General features: G+C 42.9%; 1 protein-coding gene across 2 annotated transcripts in view; it reads right to left on the bottom strand.

Annotated features, from left to right (window-relative positions):
* CC2D2A (coiled-coil and C2 domain containing 2A) overlaps window positions 1-18510 on the bottom strand; it is a 185507-nt gene that overhangs the window by 123051 nt on the left and 43946 nt on the right. For both annotated transcript variants that reach the window (XM_038745219.1, XM_038745218.1), the window contains 5 exons: window positions 15562-15663; window positions 13512-13697; window positions 10337-10499; window positions 7412-7548; window positions 6785-6916 (listed from right to left, as the gene is read on the bottom strand). In XM_038745219.1, the coding sequence (XP_038601147.1) occupies window positions 6785-6916; window positions 7412-7548; window positions 10337-10499; window positions 13512-13697; window positions 15562-15663 (720 nt within the window). The remainder of the gene's footprint in view (window positions 1-6784; window positions 6917-7411; window positions 7549-10336; window positions 10500-13511; window positions 13698-15561; window positions 15664-18510) is intronic.

The raw sequence follows: 18510 nt of genomic DNA, 5'->3' as shown, positions 1-18510 counted from the left end.
CCCAGGTCCTTTGACTCCCAGGCATGTGCTCTTTCACTCATTCATTCAATCGTATTCACTGAGCACTTACTGTGTGCAGAGCACTGTACTGAGCGCTTGGAAAGTACAATTTGGCAACAGAGACAATCCCTACCCAACAACGGGCTACAAGCGGGGAGACAGACAACAAAACAAGTAGACAGGCATCACTAACATCACCTAGGCAATGCTGCTTCTCTAAAACACAGAAAACTATGTGAACTGTTTGAGAAGCAGGAAGCAAAATAGAAGTGGAAGAATAAAAACTCACCCTGCCCACAAAATCAAAGCTTTTAGTTCCGGAATTCTATGTTTATAAATGATTGAAAATAATAATCCTAAATGCTGTTTCCATTTGAATAAAAAAGGAAATTGTTTTTTTAAAGATGGCATTACTCAACAAGTTTGGAACAACAAAACTTTTTTCCCCCCTTTTAAATTTGACAAAACGAGACCGAAAAACAGGATACATAAATGTTCTCAGAGGTCTGGTAGTAATGAAAGTTGATGGATACCCCTGTGGGGAGAACTGAGGATAACATTTCAGGATAAGTGCAAAAATAACAAATATTTAATACAAAAGGGAAATCAATCCTAGCCAAGGCTGAAATATTCTTAGCAATGTGCCTAATGATAAGTGCAATCAACTAAAAACTGATAAATCAAAAGGGTGACTGGGTTAGAAGCTGGAACAATCAAGGCAACATGGTGATTCCTCTCAAAAAGAAACAAATGATCTAATATTTTTGGCTAGTCCTGCATGGAGAGCTGGGGACGGCCAAAGAGAACAAAAAACAGGAAACAGCTAAAGACCCCTAGGGCAACATGAGAAGATAGAGAAAAGAATATGCAAAAATGTAAATGAAAAAAACCCAACAAAACCAGGATAAGCCAAAGGAACTTAAACTTAAAACAGAGGTATTTCTATCAATCAATCAATCAATCGTATTTATTGAGCGCTTACTGTGTGCAGAGCACTGGACTAAGCGCTTGGGAAGTACAAGTTGGCAACATATAGAGACAGTCCCTACCCAACAGTGGGCTCACAGTCTAAAAGGGGGAGACAGAGAACAAAACCAAACATACGAACAAAATAAAATAAATCGAATAGATATGTACAAGTAAAATAGAGTAATAAATATGTACAAACATATATTTCTACGTGGAAAAAACTTTCAAAGCACATTAATGACTTTAAAATACATCACTACCTAGAAGAAATGGCTAGTCTTCACTCTTTTCTCTCTTTTCCCTAGTATTCTCTTTTTCTGGTGTCCACATGCAAAGATGTTCCTATAAATGAGTATGTAGTCACTCTATGCAGATATTCATTCATTTTTGCACGCAATAATCTTTGAATACCTGTGTGCAGAACTCCACTGGATGCACTGTGGGGGTGGAGGGGAGCTATTTTTTCTGACGATTTTGACACTTGTCTACATGTTTTGTTTTAATAATAATAATAATGATGGATTTGTTAAGCGCTTACTATGTGAAAAGCACTGTTCTAAGCGTTGAGCACTGTTCTAAGCGTTTTGTTGTCTGTTTCCCCCTTCTAGACTGTGAGCCCGTTGTTGGGTAGGGACCATCTCTATATGTTGCTGACTTGGACTTCCCAAGCGCTTAGTACAGTGCTCTGCACACAGTAAGCACTCAATAAGTACGATTGAATGAATGAATACAAGAAAAAGATATGACCCTCGCCCTGGCAGAAATTCAGGAAGGCAAAAACTGCTTTCAGATAGAGCAGGAGGGACAGCATGGATTTCACCGGCAACAGAAAAAGCAGGAGAAATGGATAACTATATACTAAGGAAAGCCGTAAGCATCAATCAAACAATCAATCAATCAATCGTATTTATTGAGCGCTTACTGTGTGCAGAGCACTGGACTAAGCGCTTGGGAAGTACAAGTTGGCAACATAGAGAGACAGTCCCTACCCAACAGTGGGCTCACAGTCTAAAAGGGGGAGACAGAGAACAAAACCAAACATACGAACAAAATAAAATAAATAGAATAGATATGTACAAGTAAAATAAATAGATAAATAAATAGAGTAATAAATATGTACAGTTAATACACTGATGGGTGGGTCCTCTCAGATTGTACGGCAGCAGTGTGGGCTGCTGGAAAGAGCACAGCCCTGGGAGTCACAGAGGAGCCGAGTTCTAATCCCAGCTCTGCCACTTGTCTGCTGTACGACCTTGGGCAAGTCACTTCACTTCTCTGGGCCTCAGTTTTCTCATCTGCAAAATGGGGATTCAATACCTGGCCTCCCTCCTACTTAAGACTGGGAGCCCCATGTGGGACCTGCTTATCTTAAGGAAGCAGCATGGCTCAGTAGACAGAGCATAGGCTTTGGAGTCAGAGGTCATGGGTTCAAATCCCAGCTCCGCCACTTGTCAGCTGGGTGACTTTGGGCAAGTCACTTCACTCCTCTGTGCCTCAGGTACCTGTGTAACCTCTGTGTAAACTCAGTTACGCAGTTTACTATGTGCAGACCACTGAACTAAATACGACTGGGGTAGGGCTGGGGAGGGAGAGGCAGAAAATAATGTCAAAGAGTAATAGTAGTGAGTTGTAGAGTCATTCATTCATTCATTCAATCCTATTTATCAAATGCTTACTGTGTGCAGAGCACTGTAGTAAGGGCTTGGAAAGTACAATTCAGCAATAGAGACAATCCCTACCCACAATGGGCTCACAGTCTAGAAGGGGGGAGACAGGCAACAAAACACATAAACAGGCATCAATAGCATCTGTAAAATGGGGATGAAGACTGTGAGCCCCACGTGGGACAACCAAATCCAAAGCCAAATCCAACGGCTCATACTCTGTCCTAATCCTCCTCGACCTCTCAGCTGCTTTCGACACTGTGGCCCACCCCCTTCTCCTCAACACGCTATCTGACCTTGGCTTTACAGACTCCGTCCCCTCCTGGTTCTCCTCTTATCTCTCCGGTCGTTCATTCTCAGTCTCTTTTGCAGGCTCCTCCTCCCCCTCCCATCCTCTTACTGTGGGGGTTCCCCAAGGTTCAGTGCTTGGTCCCCTTCTGTTCTCGATCTACACGCACTCCCTTGGTGACCTCATTCACTCCCACGGCTTCAACTATCATCTCTACGCTGATGACACCCAGATCTCTATCTCTGCCCCTGCTCTGTCCCCCTCTCTCCAGGCTCGCATCTCCTCCTGCCTTCAGGACATCTCCATCTGGATGTCCGCCCACCACGTAAAACTCAACATGTCGAAGACTGAACTCCTTGTCTTCCCTCCCAAACCCTGCCCTCTCCCTGACTTTCCCATCTCTGTTGACGGCACTACCATCCTTCCCGTCTCACAAGCCCACAACCTTGGTGTCATCCTCGACTCCGCTCTCTCATTCACCCCTCACATCCGAGCTGTGACCAAAACCTGCCGGTTTCAGCTCCACAACGTTTCCAAGATCCACCCTTTCCTCTCCATCCCAACCGCTACCCTGCTCATTCAAGCTCTCATCCTATCCCGTCTGGACTACTGCATCAGCCTCCTCTCTGATCTCCCATCCTCGTATCTCTCCCCACTTCAATCCATACTTCATGCTGCTGCCCGGATTATCTTTGTCCAGAAACGCTCTGGGCATATCGCTCCCCTCCTCAAAAATCTCCAGTGGCTACCAATCAATCTGTGCATCAGGCAGAAACTCCTCACCCTGGGCTTCAAGGCTGTCCATCCCCTCGCCCCCTCCTACCTCCCCTCCCTTCTGTCCTTCTCCAGCCCAGCCCGCACCCTCCGCTCCTCCACCGCTAATCTCCTCACCGTACCTCGCTCTCGCCTGTCCCGCCACCGACCCCCGCCCCACGTCATCCCCCGGGCCTGGAATGCCCTCCCTCTGCCCATCCGCCAAGCTAGCTCTCTTCCTCCCTTCAAGGCCCTACTGAGAGCTCACCTCCTCCAGGAGGCCTTCCCAGACTGAGCCCCTTCCTTCCTCTCCCCCTCGTCCCCCTCTCCATCCCCCCCATCTTACCTCCTTCCCCTCCCCACAGCACCTGTATATATGTATATATGTTTGTACATATTTATTACTCTATTTATTTATTTATTTTACTTGTACCTATCTATTCTATTTATTTTATTTTGTTAGTATGTTTGGTTTTGTTCTCTGTCTCGCCCTTCTAGACTGTGAGCCCGCTGTTGGGTAGGGACTGTCTCTATGTGTTGCCAACTTGTACTTCCCAAGTGCTTAGTACAGTGCTCTGCACACAGTAAGCGCTCAATAAATACAATTGATTGACTTAGCTTTAATTCTATTTGTTCTGACAACTTGACACCTGTCCACATGTTTTGTTTCATTGTGTGTCTCCCCCTTCTAGACTGTGAGCCCACTGTTGGGTAGAGACCGTCTCTATATGTTGCCAACTTGTACTTCCCAAGCGCTTACTACAGTGCTCTGCACACAGTAAGTGCTCAATAAATATGACTGAATGAATGAATGAATGAGAGACAGGAGGCTGGGAGGTCAGCATGGATGCTGATGCAGTAATCCAGGCAGGACAGGTAGCAGTTTAAATCAATTAATCAATCAATGGTATTTACTGAGAGCTTACTGTGTGCAGAGCACTGTCCGGCACATTTGGAAGAGTACCGGGAAATGTGTCAGTTTACTGCTATACTGTACTCTTCTAAGCGCTTAGTACATTGCTTTGCCCGCAGTAAGTGCTCAAGAAATATGATTGAATGAATGGAGTTGGTTGACAAAATCCCTGCCCTTAAGAAGTTTACAAGTCAGAGGAAGTGACAGTCTATTCTATCTATTTTATTTTGTTCTATTCTATTTATTTTATTTTGTTAGTATGTTTGGTTTTGTTCTCTGTCTCCCCCTTTTAGACTGTGAGCCCACTGTTGGGTAGGGACTGTCTCTATATGTTGCCAATTTGTACTTCCCAAGCGCTTAGTACAGTGCTCTGCACATAGCAAGCGCTCAATAAATACGATTGATGATGATGATGATATGAAAATAAATTACAGATAGGGGAAGTGGTAGTGTGTAAGGAGAGGCACATAAGTGCTGTATGGCTAAGGGTGGGAAGAGCTTCAAAGGGCTTAAAGGGATATATGAACCCAAGAGTCTACGCAAAGCAGCAGGAAGAGTGAATCAGGTGGGGAAATCAGAAGTCTGCTTCTCATAGGCAGGGAATTCATTCAATCGTACTTATTGAGCGCTTACTGTGTGCTGAGCACTGAACTAAGGGAATGAGATTACCAACTCTGTTATATTGTACCCTTCCAAGCACTTAGTACAGTGCTCTGCCCACAGTAAGTGCTCAGTAAATACCACGGATTGACTGCTTATGCCAAAATATCTGAAGTGATGGATTGATGCTTGCCCACTGTTTACAACAGGAAATTCCATCATCATCACCATCAGATTCATTCATTCAATCGTATTTATTGAGCGCTTACTGTGTGCAGAGCACTGTACTAAGCATTTGGGAAGTACAAGTTGGCAACATATAGAGACGGTCCCTACCCAACAACGGGCTCACAGTCTAGAAGGTTAAGGACTATATTTTTTTCCAATGGCATGTGTTCATTCATTCATTCATTCAATAGTATTTATTTATTTATTCATTCATTCAATCGTATTTATTGAGCGCTTACTGTGTGCAGAGCACTGTACTGAGCGCTTGAAAAGTACAAGTTGGCAGCATATAGAGACGGTCCCTACCCAACAGTGGGCTCACAGTCTAGAAGGGGGAGACAGACAACAAAACAAAACATATTAACAAAATAGAATACGTACAAGTAAAATAGAGTAATAAATATGTACAAACATATATACATATATACAGGTGCTGTCGGGAGGGGAAGGAAGTAAGGCAGGGGGGATGGGGAGGGGATAATGACGGTATTTGTTCATTCATTCATTCAGTCGCATTTATTGAGCGCTTACTGTGTGCAGAGCACTGTACTAAGCGCTTGGGAAGTACAAGTTTGCAACATATAGAGATGGTCCCTACCCAACAACGGGCTCACAGTCTAGAAGGTTAAGGACTCTATTTTTTTCCAATGGCATGTGTTAGCGCTTACTCTGTGTCAAACATTGAGCCCACTGTTGGGTAGGGACTGTCTCTATATGTTGCCAACTTGTACTTCCCAAGCGCTTAGTACAGTGCTCTGCACACAGTAAGCACTCAATAAATACGAATGACTGATGGATTGATTGTTCTAAGTGCTGGGGTAGAAACAAGTTAATTAGATATTTAATAAAGGTAATCGTAGATCTCTAGTACGTCATTTTGCCAGATGTGATGTGCAAATGTTTTGAAAATTTAGTAGTCACTGATGTGCACATACGCAATAGACACAAAAACAGCTAATTTAAAGAATTTCATTGCTCAAAAGTATTATCAATCGTATTTATTGAGCGCTTACTATGTGCAGAGCACTGTACTAAGCGCTTGGGAAGTACAAATTGGCAACACATAGAGACAGTCCCTACCCAACAGTGGGCTCACAGTCTATTTATACTGTCTTGAACAGTTTACCTTGTATTATTTCCCCGCAGAAAACTACATTTCACTCAGGGCTATATGTGAATAGAATCAATTCAGAGCCCTAACTGTGAACAGTGATAAAACAAATACCGTATTTGATATTTATACTGTTTTGAACAGTTTACTTTGTATTATTTCCACGCAGAAAACTACATTTCACTCAGGGCTATAGGTGAATAGAATCAATTCAGAGCCCTAAACTGTAAACAGTGATAAAACAAATGAACACCTACGTCTGTGTAGAACGTTTCAAGCTCCGCTTCTTTGCCTTCCTCCGCCGAAAACACCGGTGGTCTTGTGAAAGACTGCTTAATGGGATTAGGCAGCGCAAGGACTTTGCCATCATCTCCAAACCACTTTTTCCCCTACACGGCGATGAAAAGGTGAAAGAACTTTTTTCTGAATTCTGACGCAGATGTGAACGACTTGCAAAACGTACTGGGAAAATGAACTATTGTAGGAAAATGCACTCCTCCCGCGATTCACTTTTTTCCAAGTAGAAAACTCACATATAATTTCCCCGTGAAGTTTTAGGACAAAGAACTGAATCATAAACGAATAGAATAGATCTATGAAGAGTGCCCTAGAAATCAACACAATCAATTAAGTGGTCTCTAAAGAAATTAAAGGGAAGGGGAATTTTGCTAACTTGTTAAAAAATACCCTTAAATTTGTACATGCATCATCTATGCTGTACCGTACTCTCCCATGGGCTTAGTCCAGTGTTAAGCACATCGTAAGTGCTCAATAAATACAATTCATTGATTGACTGATGCATCTTCCTGTGCAAAATACCTAAAACTATTAAGTAGCTAGTAGTTATGACTCAAGACCACAGAACATAGGGTTTGACTGCTTACTTGCTCCTGAACGAGTATTCTGTTTTCTATGATGTTTTGATTGGTTAAAGGCACAACGGGCCTTTCTCCAATGTAAAAACCTTCGTCCTCCAGGTACCTTGGCTGCATGTTTTCAGGCACTTTCTGACACGCAGGCACTAGATGTTAAAAAATAAAACAGTCGGTTTAAATCCCATTTGAGCCGCTAACCTGTAAGCAACTTAATAAAAATGAAGCAGATACCAAATTCACTGACATTTCTGCTACCTCTTCAGAAACAGCTCTGAAGGTGATTTAAAGACAAAGTCCATTGCTCTACATAGTCACGATTATGATGATGGTGGAATTAAAACACTTACTTGGGTAGTGACAATTTGGGGGCTAGACTTTGGGGTAGATACAAGATAGATTGGATGCAGTCCCTTGTCCCTTACGGGGCTAATAAACTAAAAGAAAGGAAGAACAGATATTTTACCCTTATTTTAACACCGTGGAAACTGAGGTTCCAAGAGTTAAGTGACTTGCCCAAGGTTATAAAACAGGCACGTAACAAGGCTGGGACAAGAACCCAGATCTCTGGATTCCTAGTCCTGAGCTCTCTCCACAAGACCACACTTCCTCGCCAGGAATATTTATACTTACATTTACATTATATTCATGTAATATATTAATTATATTATATAATTATATTATCTAGATAATTATATTGATTTTATATTTATGTACTATAAAATTGTGTATTTACTTTCTTCACCCCAATTTTTCACTTAATTGACCTTTCCTGGATTTATTTTCCAAAACTCTACTGACCTCCTGCTCCACCCCAGGTCGCCTACTCACCAAGACTACACTCGATCTCATCGTCTCTAGCCACTGCACGATTTCTACCCTCATCAACTCTGAAAACCCCTCTATTTTTTTTTTATGGCATTTACTAAGCACCTTACTATGTGCAAAGCACTGTTCTAAGTGCTGGATCACAACCTCCTCACCTGCCTTCTCTCCCACACGCCTCCTCCACGCAAATCAGTACTGTTTCCCCATAGAGACTTCCCATCTTTTGACCTCATTCAATTTTCTCAAGTCATCGTGCCCCATTTAGCTTCCATAACCAAACTACTTTCCTTTGATGACCAAACTGATGCTCTCAACACCACCCTCTCTACTGAACTCAACTAGCTTGCTCCCCTATCCCTTCGTTGATCTGGTACCACTAACCAACAGCCCTGGATCACCTCCACAGTCCACTCCTTCGATCTAGTTCATGAGCCAAAGAGCAGTCCTGGCATAAATCTAGCGCTTAACAAATACCATCATTATTATCAGGCCGAGCTCATCCCTTTCAAGTTTATCCTCGTGTACTTTAACTCTGCCCTCTCTTCTGCCAGACAAAATGATCTCTCCATTCTTCTTGAAACTCGTGCCTATTGCCTTCGCCAGCTGTTCCAGACGCTTAACTCCCTCCTCAAGTGCCCTGACCCCTCACAGAAGCGGCGTGGCTCAGTGGAAAGAGCAAGGGCTTGGGAGTCAGAGGCCTCTGGGATTCGAACCCCAGCTCCACCACTTGCCAGCTGGGTGACCTTGGGCAAGCCACTTAACTTCTCTGGGCCTCAGCTCCCTCATCTGTAAAATGGGGATTAAGACTGTGAGCCCCACGTGGGACAACCTGATTACCTTGTATCCCCCAAGCACTTAGAACAGTGCTTTGCACATAGTAAGCACTTAACAAATACCACCATTATTATTCTTATCCTCCATCCCTTGCCTCTAATGACCTGGCCACCTACTTTACTGAGAAAATTGAAACCATCAGGCGTGACCTCCCTAAAAATCCCCTTGCCCCTTCCCAGTCCCTCCCCTCTCTTGCCTCTTCTTCAACTCTCCCATCTTTCCCAGCAGTATCTCAAGAGATGATCTCCTGGCTTTCTCTCAGAATCCTCCCCCTCCACCTGTGCATCTGACCCCACTCCTTTGCATCTTATCACAACATTGGTCCCCAACCTTCATCCCTCCCTAACAGCCATCTTCAACTGTTCACTCTCCAATGGCTTCTTCCTCACTGCTTTAAAACATGTTCACGTCCTCCCTATTCTAAATCAAACCCTCCCTTGACCCCATGGCTCCCTCCACTTATCGCCCCACCTCCCCCCTACCATTCCTCTCCAAACTCCTTGAGTGAATTATCTACACCCGCTGTCTCAAGTTCCTCTCCTCCAATTCTCTCCTTGACCCCCTCCAATCTGGCTTCCATCCCCTTCACTCCACAGAAACCACCCTCTCAAAGGTCACGAACGATCTCCTTCTAGCCAAATCCAAAGGCCTCTACTCCGACCTAATCCTCCTCGACCTCTCAGATGCCTTCAACACCGTTGACCATCCTCTTCTTCTGGAGACGGTATCCAACCTTGGCTTCACTGACACTGTCCTCTTCTGGTTCTCCTATCTCTCTGGCCGCTCAATCTCAATCTCTTTTGCCTCTAAGTGGATAATTCCCAAATCTACAATTCCAGCCCTGCTCTCTTTCCCTCTCTGCAGTCTAGCATTTCCTCCTGCCTTCGAGATACCTCTACTTGGATGTCCTCCTGTCACCTCAAACTTAACATGTCTAAAACAGAACTCCTTATCTTCCCACCCAAACCCTGTCCTTCCCTTGACTTTCCCATTACTGTAGAAGGCATTCCCCCAGCCTCCCCGCCACTACCAGTGGGTATAATTTAGAAGCTTTGTTGACTTGAACAGCAGGGGTTAAATGTGTGGTGTATGAAAGTAGTTCCTGACAGCTGTTGAGATATTTAAGCATAAAAAAATAATAGGACAATCTAATCATCTGTCTTAGATAAGCCTACTAGTGAGGAATGAACCATTGGTTCCCCTATTATACGGTTACAAGATAATTAACAATGTCACAATTAAAGCAAGCACAAGATAAAGATAAGTATACTATACCAGTTCGGAGACTGGGTATGAAGAGAATTTCTCTTTCTTTCTGAATTCTTTCATGGATACTTTCATAATCTGCAGATTTGACTGCTAGGAGGTCTTGAGCTGTCTGGTATATACTGATTAAGAAATCATCTGCATCTTTAGCTTTGAGAAGCTCCTCTTCATCCTACAATTTTCATATATATATGAAAAAAGATGAATAATGATGTTTACATATTAGCTTTTCCTAGGAATGCAAATGTCCATTTAAAGCATCAGTTTTAAATGCTGTCTTACATAATCTTTCTTATTACACTAAGAATTGCATATTTCATTCAATTCCATTTCCCAAACGCTTTACAAAACCATTGACAAATTTCCCGTCCCATTAAGTGTTGGGGACAGGTCAGCATTTTTACGTTGACTTTAAAGGTCAGGAAGTGGGGGCCAGAGGCTCAAAGAATGACCGCAAAACTCAGAAAAAAAAAACACAGGTAACATTATCACTGGATCTTAAGCTCTAAAGACTGTTAAATAAGTCAGTTGCTCCTTTTAAGGATTCTGTAATTCAGACTGTTTACTAACTCGTACTTCAACTTCCCGTTTCAATCCCAATCAGGGATGTTTTACTGAATGTATACAGAGCAGAGAATTAATCAATCATATTTATTGAGCGCTTGCTGCGTGAAAAGTACTGTATGTACTAAACTGTGAGCCAGTTGTCGGGTAGAGACCATCTCTATATGTTGCTGTTTTGTACTTCCCAAGCACTTAGTACAGTGCTCTGCACACAGTAAGTGCTCAATAAATATGACACTGAATGAATGAATGATGATGATGGTATCTGTTAAGCGCTTACTATGTGCCATGCACTGTTCTAAGCTATGGGGTAGATACAAGGTAATCAGGTTGTCCCACTTGGGGCTCACAGTCTTGATCCCCATTTTACAGATGAGGTAACCGGCTTGCCCAGGGTCACACAGCAGATAAGTGGCGGCGCCAGGATTAGAACCCTTGACCTCTGACTCTGAAGCCCGTGCTCTTTCCACTAAGCCACGCTGCTTCTCCAGAGAGTACAATACAACCATGTTGGTAGATGCATTCCCTGGCCACAACAAGATTACAGTCTAGAGGGGGAGATAGACATTAATAAGAATAAATTACAAATATGTGCATAGTTGCTATGGAGCTGAGGGGAGGGTGAAAAAGGGGAGCTAATCCAAGTACACGGGTAACACAGAAGGGGAAAGGAGGACTTAGTCAAGGAAGGCCTCTTGGAGGAGGTGGGTCTTCCAAGCAGTGTGGTTTAGTGGAAAGAGCCCGGGCTTGGGAGTCAGAGGTCGTGGGTTCGAATCCTGGCTCTGCCACTTGCCTGCTGTGTGACTTTGGGCAAGTCACTTCACTTCTCTGTTGCCTCAGTTAACCTCATCTGTAAAATGAGGATTAAGATTGTGAGCCCCATGTGGGACAACCTGGTAACTCTGTATCTAACCGAGCACTTAGAACAGTGCTTGGCACATAGTAAGTGCTTAATAAATACCATTATTATTATTATTATTAATAAGGCTTTGAAGGTGGGGAAAGTAATTGTCTGTCAGATATGAAGAGGGAGAGTGTTCCAGGCCAGCGACAGGATGTGGCCAAGAGGTCGGCGGAGAGACTGACACTATTGAGGAAAGACAAATGGGAACTAGGAAAGACAGATGAGATCGAGGAAAGACAGACGAGCTCAAGGGAAGACAGGAGAGCTCGAGGTAGTTAAGTATTGGGGTGAATCCAGGCAGTAAATCAATGTGGAACCGACTTTAACATCTCTTTTTATGCTATATATTAAATACTTGTACTCTGAGGATCAAGAGTTTCTGACTCTAGAAAACTAAAACAAAAGTCTGTTCAATAAAAGAATTCAACATATCACTGACTCAAGACTCCTCTTTGCTATCCCCAGGACCAGCTCTATGTCATGCACTCTATTTATTTACTTACTCTATTTATTAATTTATTTTACTTGTACATATCTATTTATTTTATTTTGTTAATATGTTTGGTTTTGTTCTCTGTCACCCCCTTCTAGACTGTGAGCCCACTGTTGGGTAGGGACTGTCTCTATATGTTGCCAACTTGTACTTCCCAAGCGCTTAGTACAGTGCTCTGCGCACAGTAAGCGCTCAATACATACAATTGATTGATTGATTGACTATGCACTCAGTCTCCTTGCTGTAAATCATGGAGGCTCAAGAATGAGTTCAGGACAACATAATAATAATGATAGTGATGATGATGATGATGATTGATTGATGCACTCAGTCTCCTTGCTGTAAATCATGGAGGCTCAAGAATGAGTTCAGGACAACATAATAATAATGACAGTGCTGATGATGATGATGACATTTGTTAAGTGCTTACTACGTGCCAGGCACTGTTCTAAGTGGTGGTGTAGATTCATTCATTCATTCACTCATTCAATCATTATTTATTGAGCGCTTACTGTGTGCAGAGCACTGTACCAAGCGCTTGGGAAGTACAAGTTGGCAACATAGATACAAGATAGTCTGGTAGGACAAAGTCCCTGTCCCACACAGGGCTCACAATCTTAATCCCCATTTTGCAGATGAGGGAACTGAGGCCCAGGGACTTGCCAAGGTCACACAGCAGACAAGTGGTGGAGCCAAGATTGGAACCCAGGTCCTTCTGATTCCAATGCCTGTGCTCTATCTGCTAGGCCACACTGCTCCTCTATACAGCTACGTAGAGAATGGGTGCATTACCAAGGCTACATTCAGACCAACTTGCACACTGCATAAGAGAAGCTGTGGCTTTGAATTCTGAAATGCTAGCAGTGAGAGGGGTCAAAAAAGGGAATTACGGAGAAGCTGCTTTGGAGAAGCAGCGTGGCTCAGTGGAAAGAGCCCGGGCTTTGGAGTCAGAGGTCATGGGTTCAAATCCCGGCTCCGCCAATTGTCAGCTGTGTGACTTTGGGCAAGTCACTTCACTTCTCTGTGCCTCAGTTACCTCATCTGGAAAATGGGGGTTAAGACTGTGAGCCCCACGTGGGTCAAACTGATCACTTTGTAACCTCCCCAGCGCTTAGACCAGTGCTTTGCACATAGTAAGCCCTTAATAAATGCCATTAAAAAAAAACTTACGAGACACTTGCCGACAACATTTTTCTTATATTTTTTACTGACTGTTTACATACCATTTCATCTTTCTGTTCCTGCTGGAGATTTTCTGCGGATTCCTCCTCCTCCTCCTCCTCCTCCTCCTCCTCCTCCCCTTCTCTTTTTTGGCCCTTATTCTCATCATTTTTATTCTCTGGTTCGGGGTCAAAAGTGAAAGTAAAGAAGTTATAAGCTTCTTCGGCAGAAGGGAAACCAGTTTGAACCTAGGGCAACAAGTTAATAGGAGCTTCAGATGGTTTACAATTAAATAGCCTTAAAGTGACTAAAGAAAAAAGCAAACGCTGTGAACAGCAGCGACAACATTCAAGCAATCACTGAGAAGATAAACGCATTAGGGTCTTATCGATTTTGGAGGAGAGCCAACATTTATCAATTTTTACAATGAAAGCATTTAACAACCATAATGAGCCTCCTTATAGCTGCCTGAACTTGTGAGGCTCTCCCCCTCCTCCCCCTCTCCACCCCCCGGCCTTACCTCCTTCCCTTCCCCACAGCACCTGTATATATGTATATATGTTTGTACGTATTTATTACTCTATTTATTTATTTATTTTACTTGTACATATCTATTCTATTTATTTTATTTTGTTAATACGTTTGGTTTTGTTCTCTGTCTCCCCCTTCTAGACTGTGAGCCCACTGTTGGGTAGGGACCGTCTCTATATGTGGCCAACTTGGACTTCCCAAGCGCTTAGTACAGTGCTCTGCACACAGTGAGCGCTCAATAAATGCGATTGATTGATTGATAATGGAGAGGAAAATAACTGCCCTCTGCCTTTCTCTCCTCCTGGAAATGAGCTTTTGGTTTTTACCTTGCGAGCTGCGGAGGAAGCCGAAGAGGAAGTGGCTCAGGGATGGAAAACCTAGTAGCGGAACCCACGAGCCCAGCTCCATGCCCTTGATGATAATAATAATAATAATAATAATAATAATAATAATAATAATAATAATAGCATTTGTTAAGCGCTTACTATGTGCAAAGCACTGTTCTAAGTGCTGGGGGGGGGAATACAATGTGATCAGGTTGTCCCACGTGGGGCTTACAGTCATCATCCCCATTTTACAGATGAGGGAACTGAGGCTCAGAGAAGTTAAGTGACTTGCCCAAGGTCACGCAGCAGACATGATGACACATCACACAGCTGCCTTTGCTGTTCTTTGGCTAGTTGCCCAAATGACAGCTGCTGTTTGTGCCTCACCGAGTGGTACAGGATGGACCGGGGTGGGGCAAAAAGGGTTGGAAAAGCAGAAGGGACAGGGGCAGACCCAGACATTCTGAATTTACAGCATTCTGGTTCCGGAGACAGCAATGATGGGCAGTCCTCTCCCTAAGCCATAACCACAGCGAAATGTTAATTATTCCGCTCAACCCAGAACTTTCCTCCAGATGCCCAGGGCTCAGGCAAGCTGAAATGATTTACCTCTCTAGTTCTAGGAAACAAATTATTCTCTTCATATTTAAACCTTCTTCATTTGTTCAGGTGCCACCTCTGATTTGAAATTTGGTGAAGCAGTGGATTTGCAGAGCGCTTTTTCCCCCTATTTGGGATAAACCGTGAATTGCTAAATAGCTGTTCAGACACGGATTTTCAGAGCACTTTTTTCCCCTTTTGGGGGATAAACAGTGAATTGCTAAGTAGCTGTTCAGACACCCAGGATACCTAGCTGAGCAACACCGCTGTCTCTTCAGAAACAAATGGCTGATCATCATCATCGATCGTATTTATTAAGCGCTTACTATGTGCAGAGCACTGTACTAAGCGCTTGGGAAGTACAAATTGGCAACATATAGAGACAGTCCCTACCCAACAGTGGGCTCACAGTCTAAAAGCTGATGTCTGGGGAGGAATTTTATTATTATTATTATTATTAGAATAGAGGGAATTCCACACTGCCAGTAGCTTTTACCAGCAGTGGTCATGGTTACCTTCTCTTAAATGTCTTTTAAGAACCTTATGAAATACGAATGAGTGATAAAAGGGTTCCTAGAGATAAATGTCAAATGAACCCTTAAAGCTCAGTCAAAATTGGAAAAAAAAAACCCACCAAACAACCCCTAATTCTCACCTGTGATTTTGGCTTAAGTTTTCTGACAGAATCACGGAATTTTACTTGTGAAGAGCTCTGCGATTCATCCTCTTGTAGTCCCCTTGACAGACGTTTACTTTGCTGGATTTAAAAAAAAAACAAAAAACAGAGCCTTTACGATAAGGAGGTGACAAGCTATTTGAGACAGCTTATCTTCTAAATGCCATCACAAATAATTATTTCCACTGGATTTAATAAATGTAAGACAACGGATTTTTACATCATATTTGCTAGCTACCACAGGGCAATCTCAACCAAGAGGAGATAAACATAAATGACCCCTCCATTACAACTCATTTCCAACCAACCTATGTCAAGAAGGAAATTGCCCAATTAATCCATAAGTAAAATATCAGCAATTTACGCTATTCATTCATTCATTCAATTGTATTTATTGAGCACTTACTGTGTGCAGGGCACTGTACTAAGTGCTTGGGAAGTACAAATTGGCAACAGATAGAGACGGTCCCTACCCAACAATAGGCTCACAGTCTAGAAGGGGGAGACAGACAACAAAACAAAACATGTAGACAGGTGACAAAATCGTCCAAATAGAATTATCGCTGTATGCACGTCATTAACAAAATAATTAGAAAGTAGACATCGTAAATTTAAGCATAAATTGCTATATCTATCAAAACTACTACGCTCCCTCAAGTACTTAGTAAGCATTCAATAAATACCACTGACATGAAGCATAAAAAGCATCATTTTGCAACTTGCACCACCTCAATACTTTGATCAAACTATTAACTACCACCTAGGTCTGAACTATATATAGATGTCTGCATTTGATTTAAAAGGAAATACTGGTATGAGTTTTAGTGCAATCCTTTTTATAGTTATTCTTCTCTTCCTTCCTATCCTGAAGTAAAATAGATGAATTTGTCGAATATTTTTTAAGATTACTCAAATAGGGTTAACACTATTCAGTGAAATAAAAGGAAACAATTTTAGCAAAGGCCAACGTTACTAAGATAAACCGTCTTTTCAGAAAGGTCTTCAAATGTAAAAGGAATAAAACCATCATCATCATCATCATCAATCATGCTTATTGAGCGCTTACTATGTGCAGAGCACTGTACTAAGCGCTTGGGAAGTACAAATTGGCAACATATAGAGACAGTCCCTACCCAACAGTGGGCTGACAGTCTAAAAGGGACTAAAAGGGACTTCAAAACCCTTTGGTTAATAAAGATCCCTGATTTAGAGATACCAGGAAGCTTGGAAATTGGAAACCATGAAGGAGCCACAGTTCCTAGACAGGGAAATGCTACCATATTACACTTAGTTCTTCAGTGGTCATAAATATAGTATTTCTTCTGTTCAAACACCTTTGAAGCACTTTTTTCATCCTTATAAATGCCATAAGACACCTCTTATAGGCCTCCCTTCTCAAAGGGACTACATTATAAAGTTCAGAAAAGTTGCCTTGGCTGTTTCTTCATTTTCTCTCCCTCCACCTTTATAATCAAAAAACATCTCAAGAAGCATCCCGATGTAGCTGAAGGGCTACTTTCGGACAATTACTTCTGCCAACTACCTTTCCTACGAATGGAACAGGGAACGAAACTAATACCACACTCTCTCTTCCCCATGGGGCTTAATCGTATATTTCAATAGGATTACATTTCTCGCTGATGGAAACCTTCATCAGATGGTAGAAGCCTTCTGAATTACAGTTAAGCCACTTGTGACTTTGTTCTCTTTATAGAACCAATTTCACTCTGGAATTAAATGAAAGAAAAGAAAATTTTGGTCTTCATTCACTCGATTTTATTTCTGGCCTAAATGTTTCTATACATGTTCCGCAGTACTTGATATCCATCCAGGTTTTGGAAGGAACACAGTTGGGGAATTGAGGGACACGCTTCTGACGACACGAGCCTGCACGGGCAGACTATCCTGCGGGTTGTTTTGTTATTTGTTTCTGTCTGTACTTTTTTACAGTATTTGTTAAACACTGTTCTATGTGCTGAGGTAGGTACAATTAATCACGTTGGACACGGTTGCTGTCCCACGTGGGGCTCACAGTCTAAACAGGAGAGAGGGCAGGTAGTGAATCCCCATTTTACAGAGGAGAAAACTGAAATACAGAGAATAACAACAATAATAATAATTGTCGTATTTGTTAAGCGCTTACTATGCTCCAGGCACTGTATTAAGTGCTGGAGTGGATACAAGCAAATTGGGTTGGACACAGTCCCTGTCCCGCATGGGGCTCCCAGTCTTAATCCCCATTTTTACAGATGAGGTAACTGAGGCACAGAGAAGTGAGGTGACTTGCCCAAGACCACGCAGGAGACAAGCGGTCTGAGAAGCAGCGTGGATCAGTGGAAAGAGCACGGGCTTGGGAGTCGGAGGTCACGGGTTCAAATCCCAGCTCCCCCAATTGTCAGCTGTGTGACTTTGGGCAAGTCACTTCACTTCTCTGTGCATCAGTTACCTCATCTGGAAAATGGGGATTAAGACTGGGAGCCCCAGCTGGGACAACCTGCTCACCTTGTATTATAATAATAATAATAATAATGCTATTTATTAAGCGCTTACTATGTGTAAAGCACTGTTCTAAGCGCTTAGGAGGTTACAAGGTGATCAGGTTGTCTCTCGGGGGGCTCACAGTCTTCATCCCCGTTTTCCAGATGAGGGAACTGAGGCCCAGAGAAGTTAAGTGACTTGCCCAAAGTCACACAGCTGGCAATTGGCAGCGCTGGGATTTGAACCCATGATCTCTGACTCCAAAGCCCATGCTCTTCCACTGAGCCACGCTGCTTAATAATAATAATGACAGCATTTATTAAGTGCTTACTATGTGCAAAGCACTGTTCTAAGCGCTGGGGAGGTTACGAGGTGATCAGGTTGTCCCATGGGGGGCTCACCGTCTTAATCCCCATTTTACAGATGAGGGAACTGAGGCACAGAGAAGTG

Source organism: Tachyglossus aculeatus, chromosome 4, assembly GCF_015852505.1.
Source record: "Tachyglossus aculeatus isolate mTacAcu1 chromosome 4, mTacAcu1.pri, whole genome shotgun sequence".
Lineage (NCBI taxonomy): Eukaryota > Metazoa > Chordata > Mammalia > Monotremata > Tachyglossidae > Tachyglossus > Tachyglossus aculeatus.
Note: the sequence above shows the minus strand (reverse complement) of the source record. Positions and strands in the feature narration are given on the sequence as shown.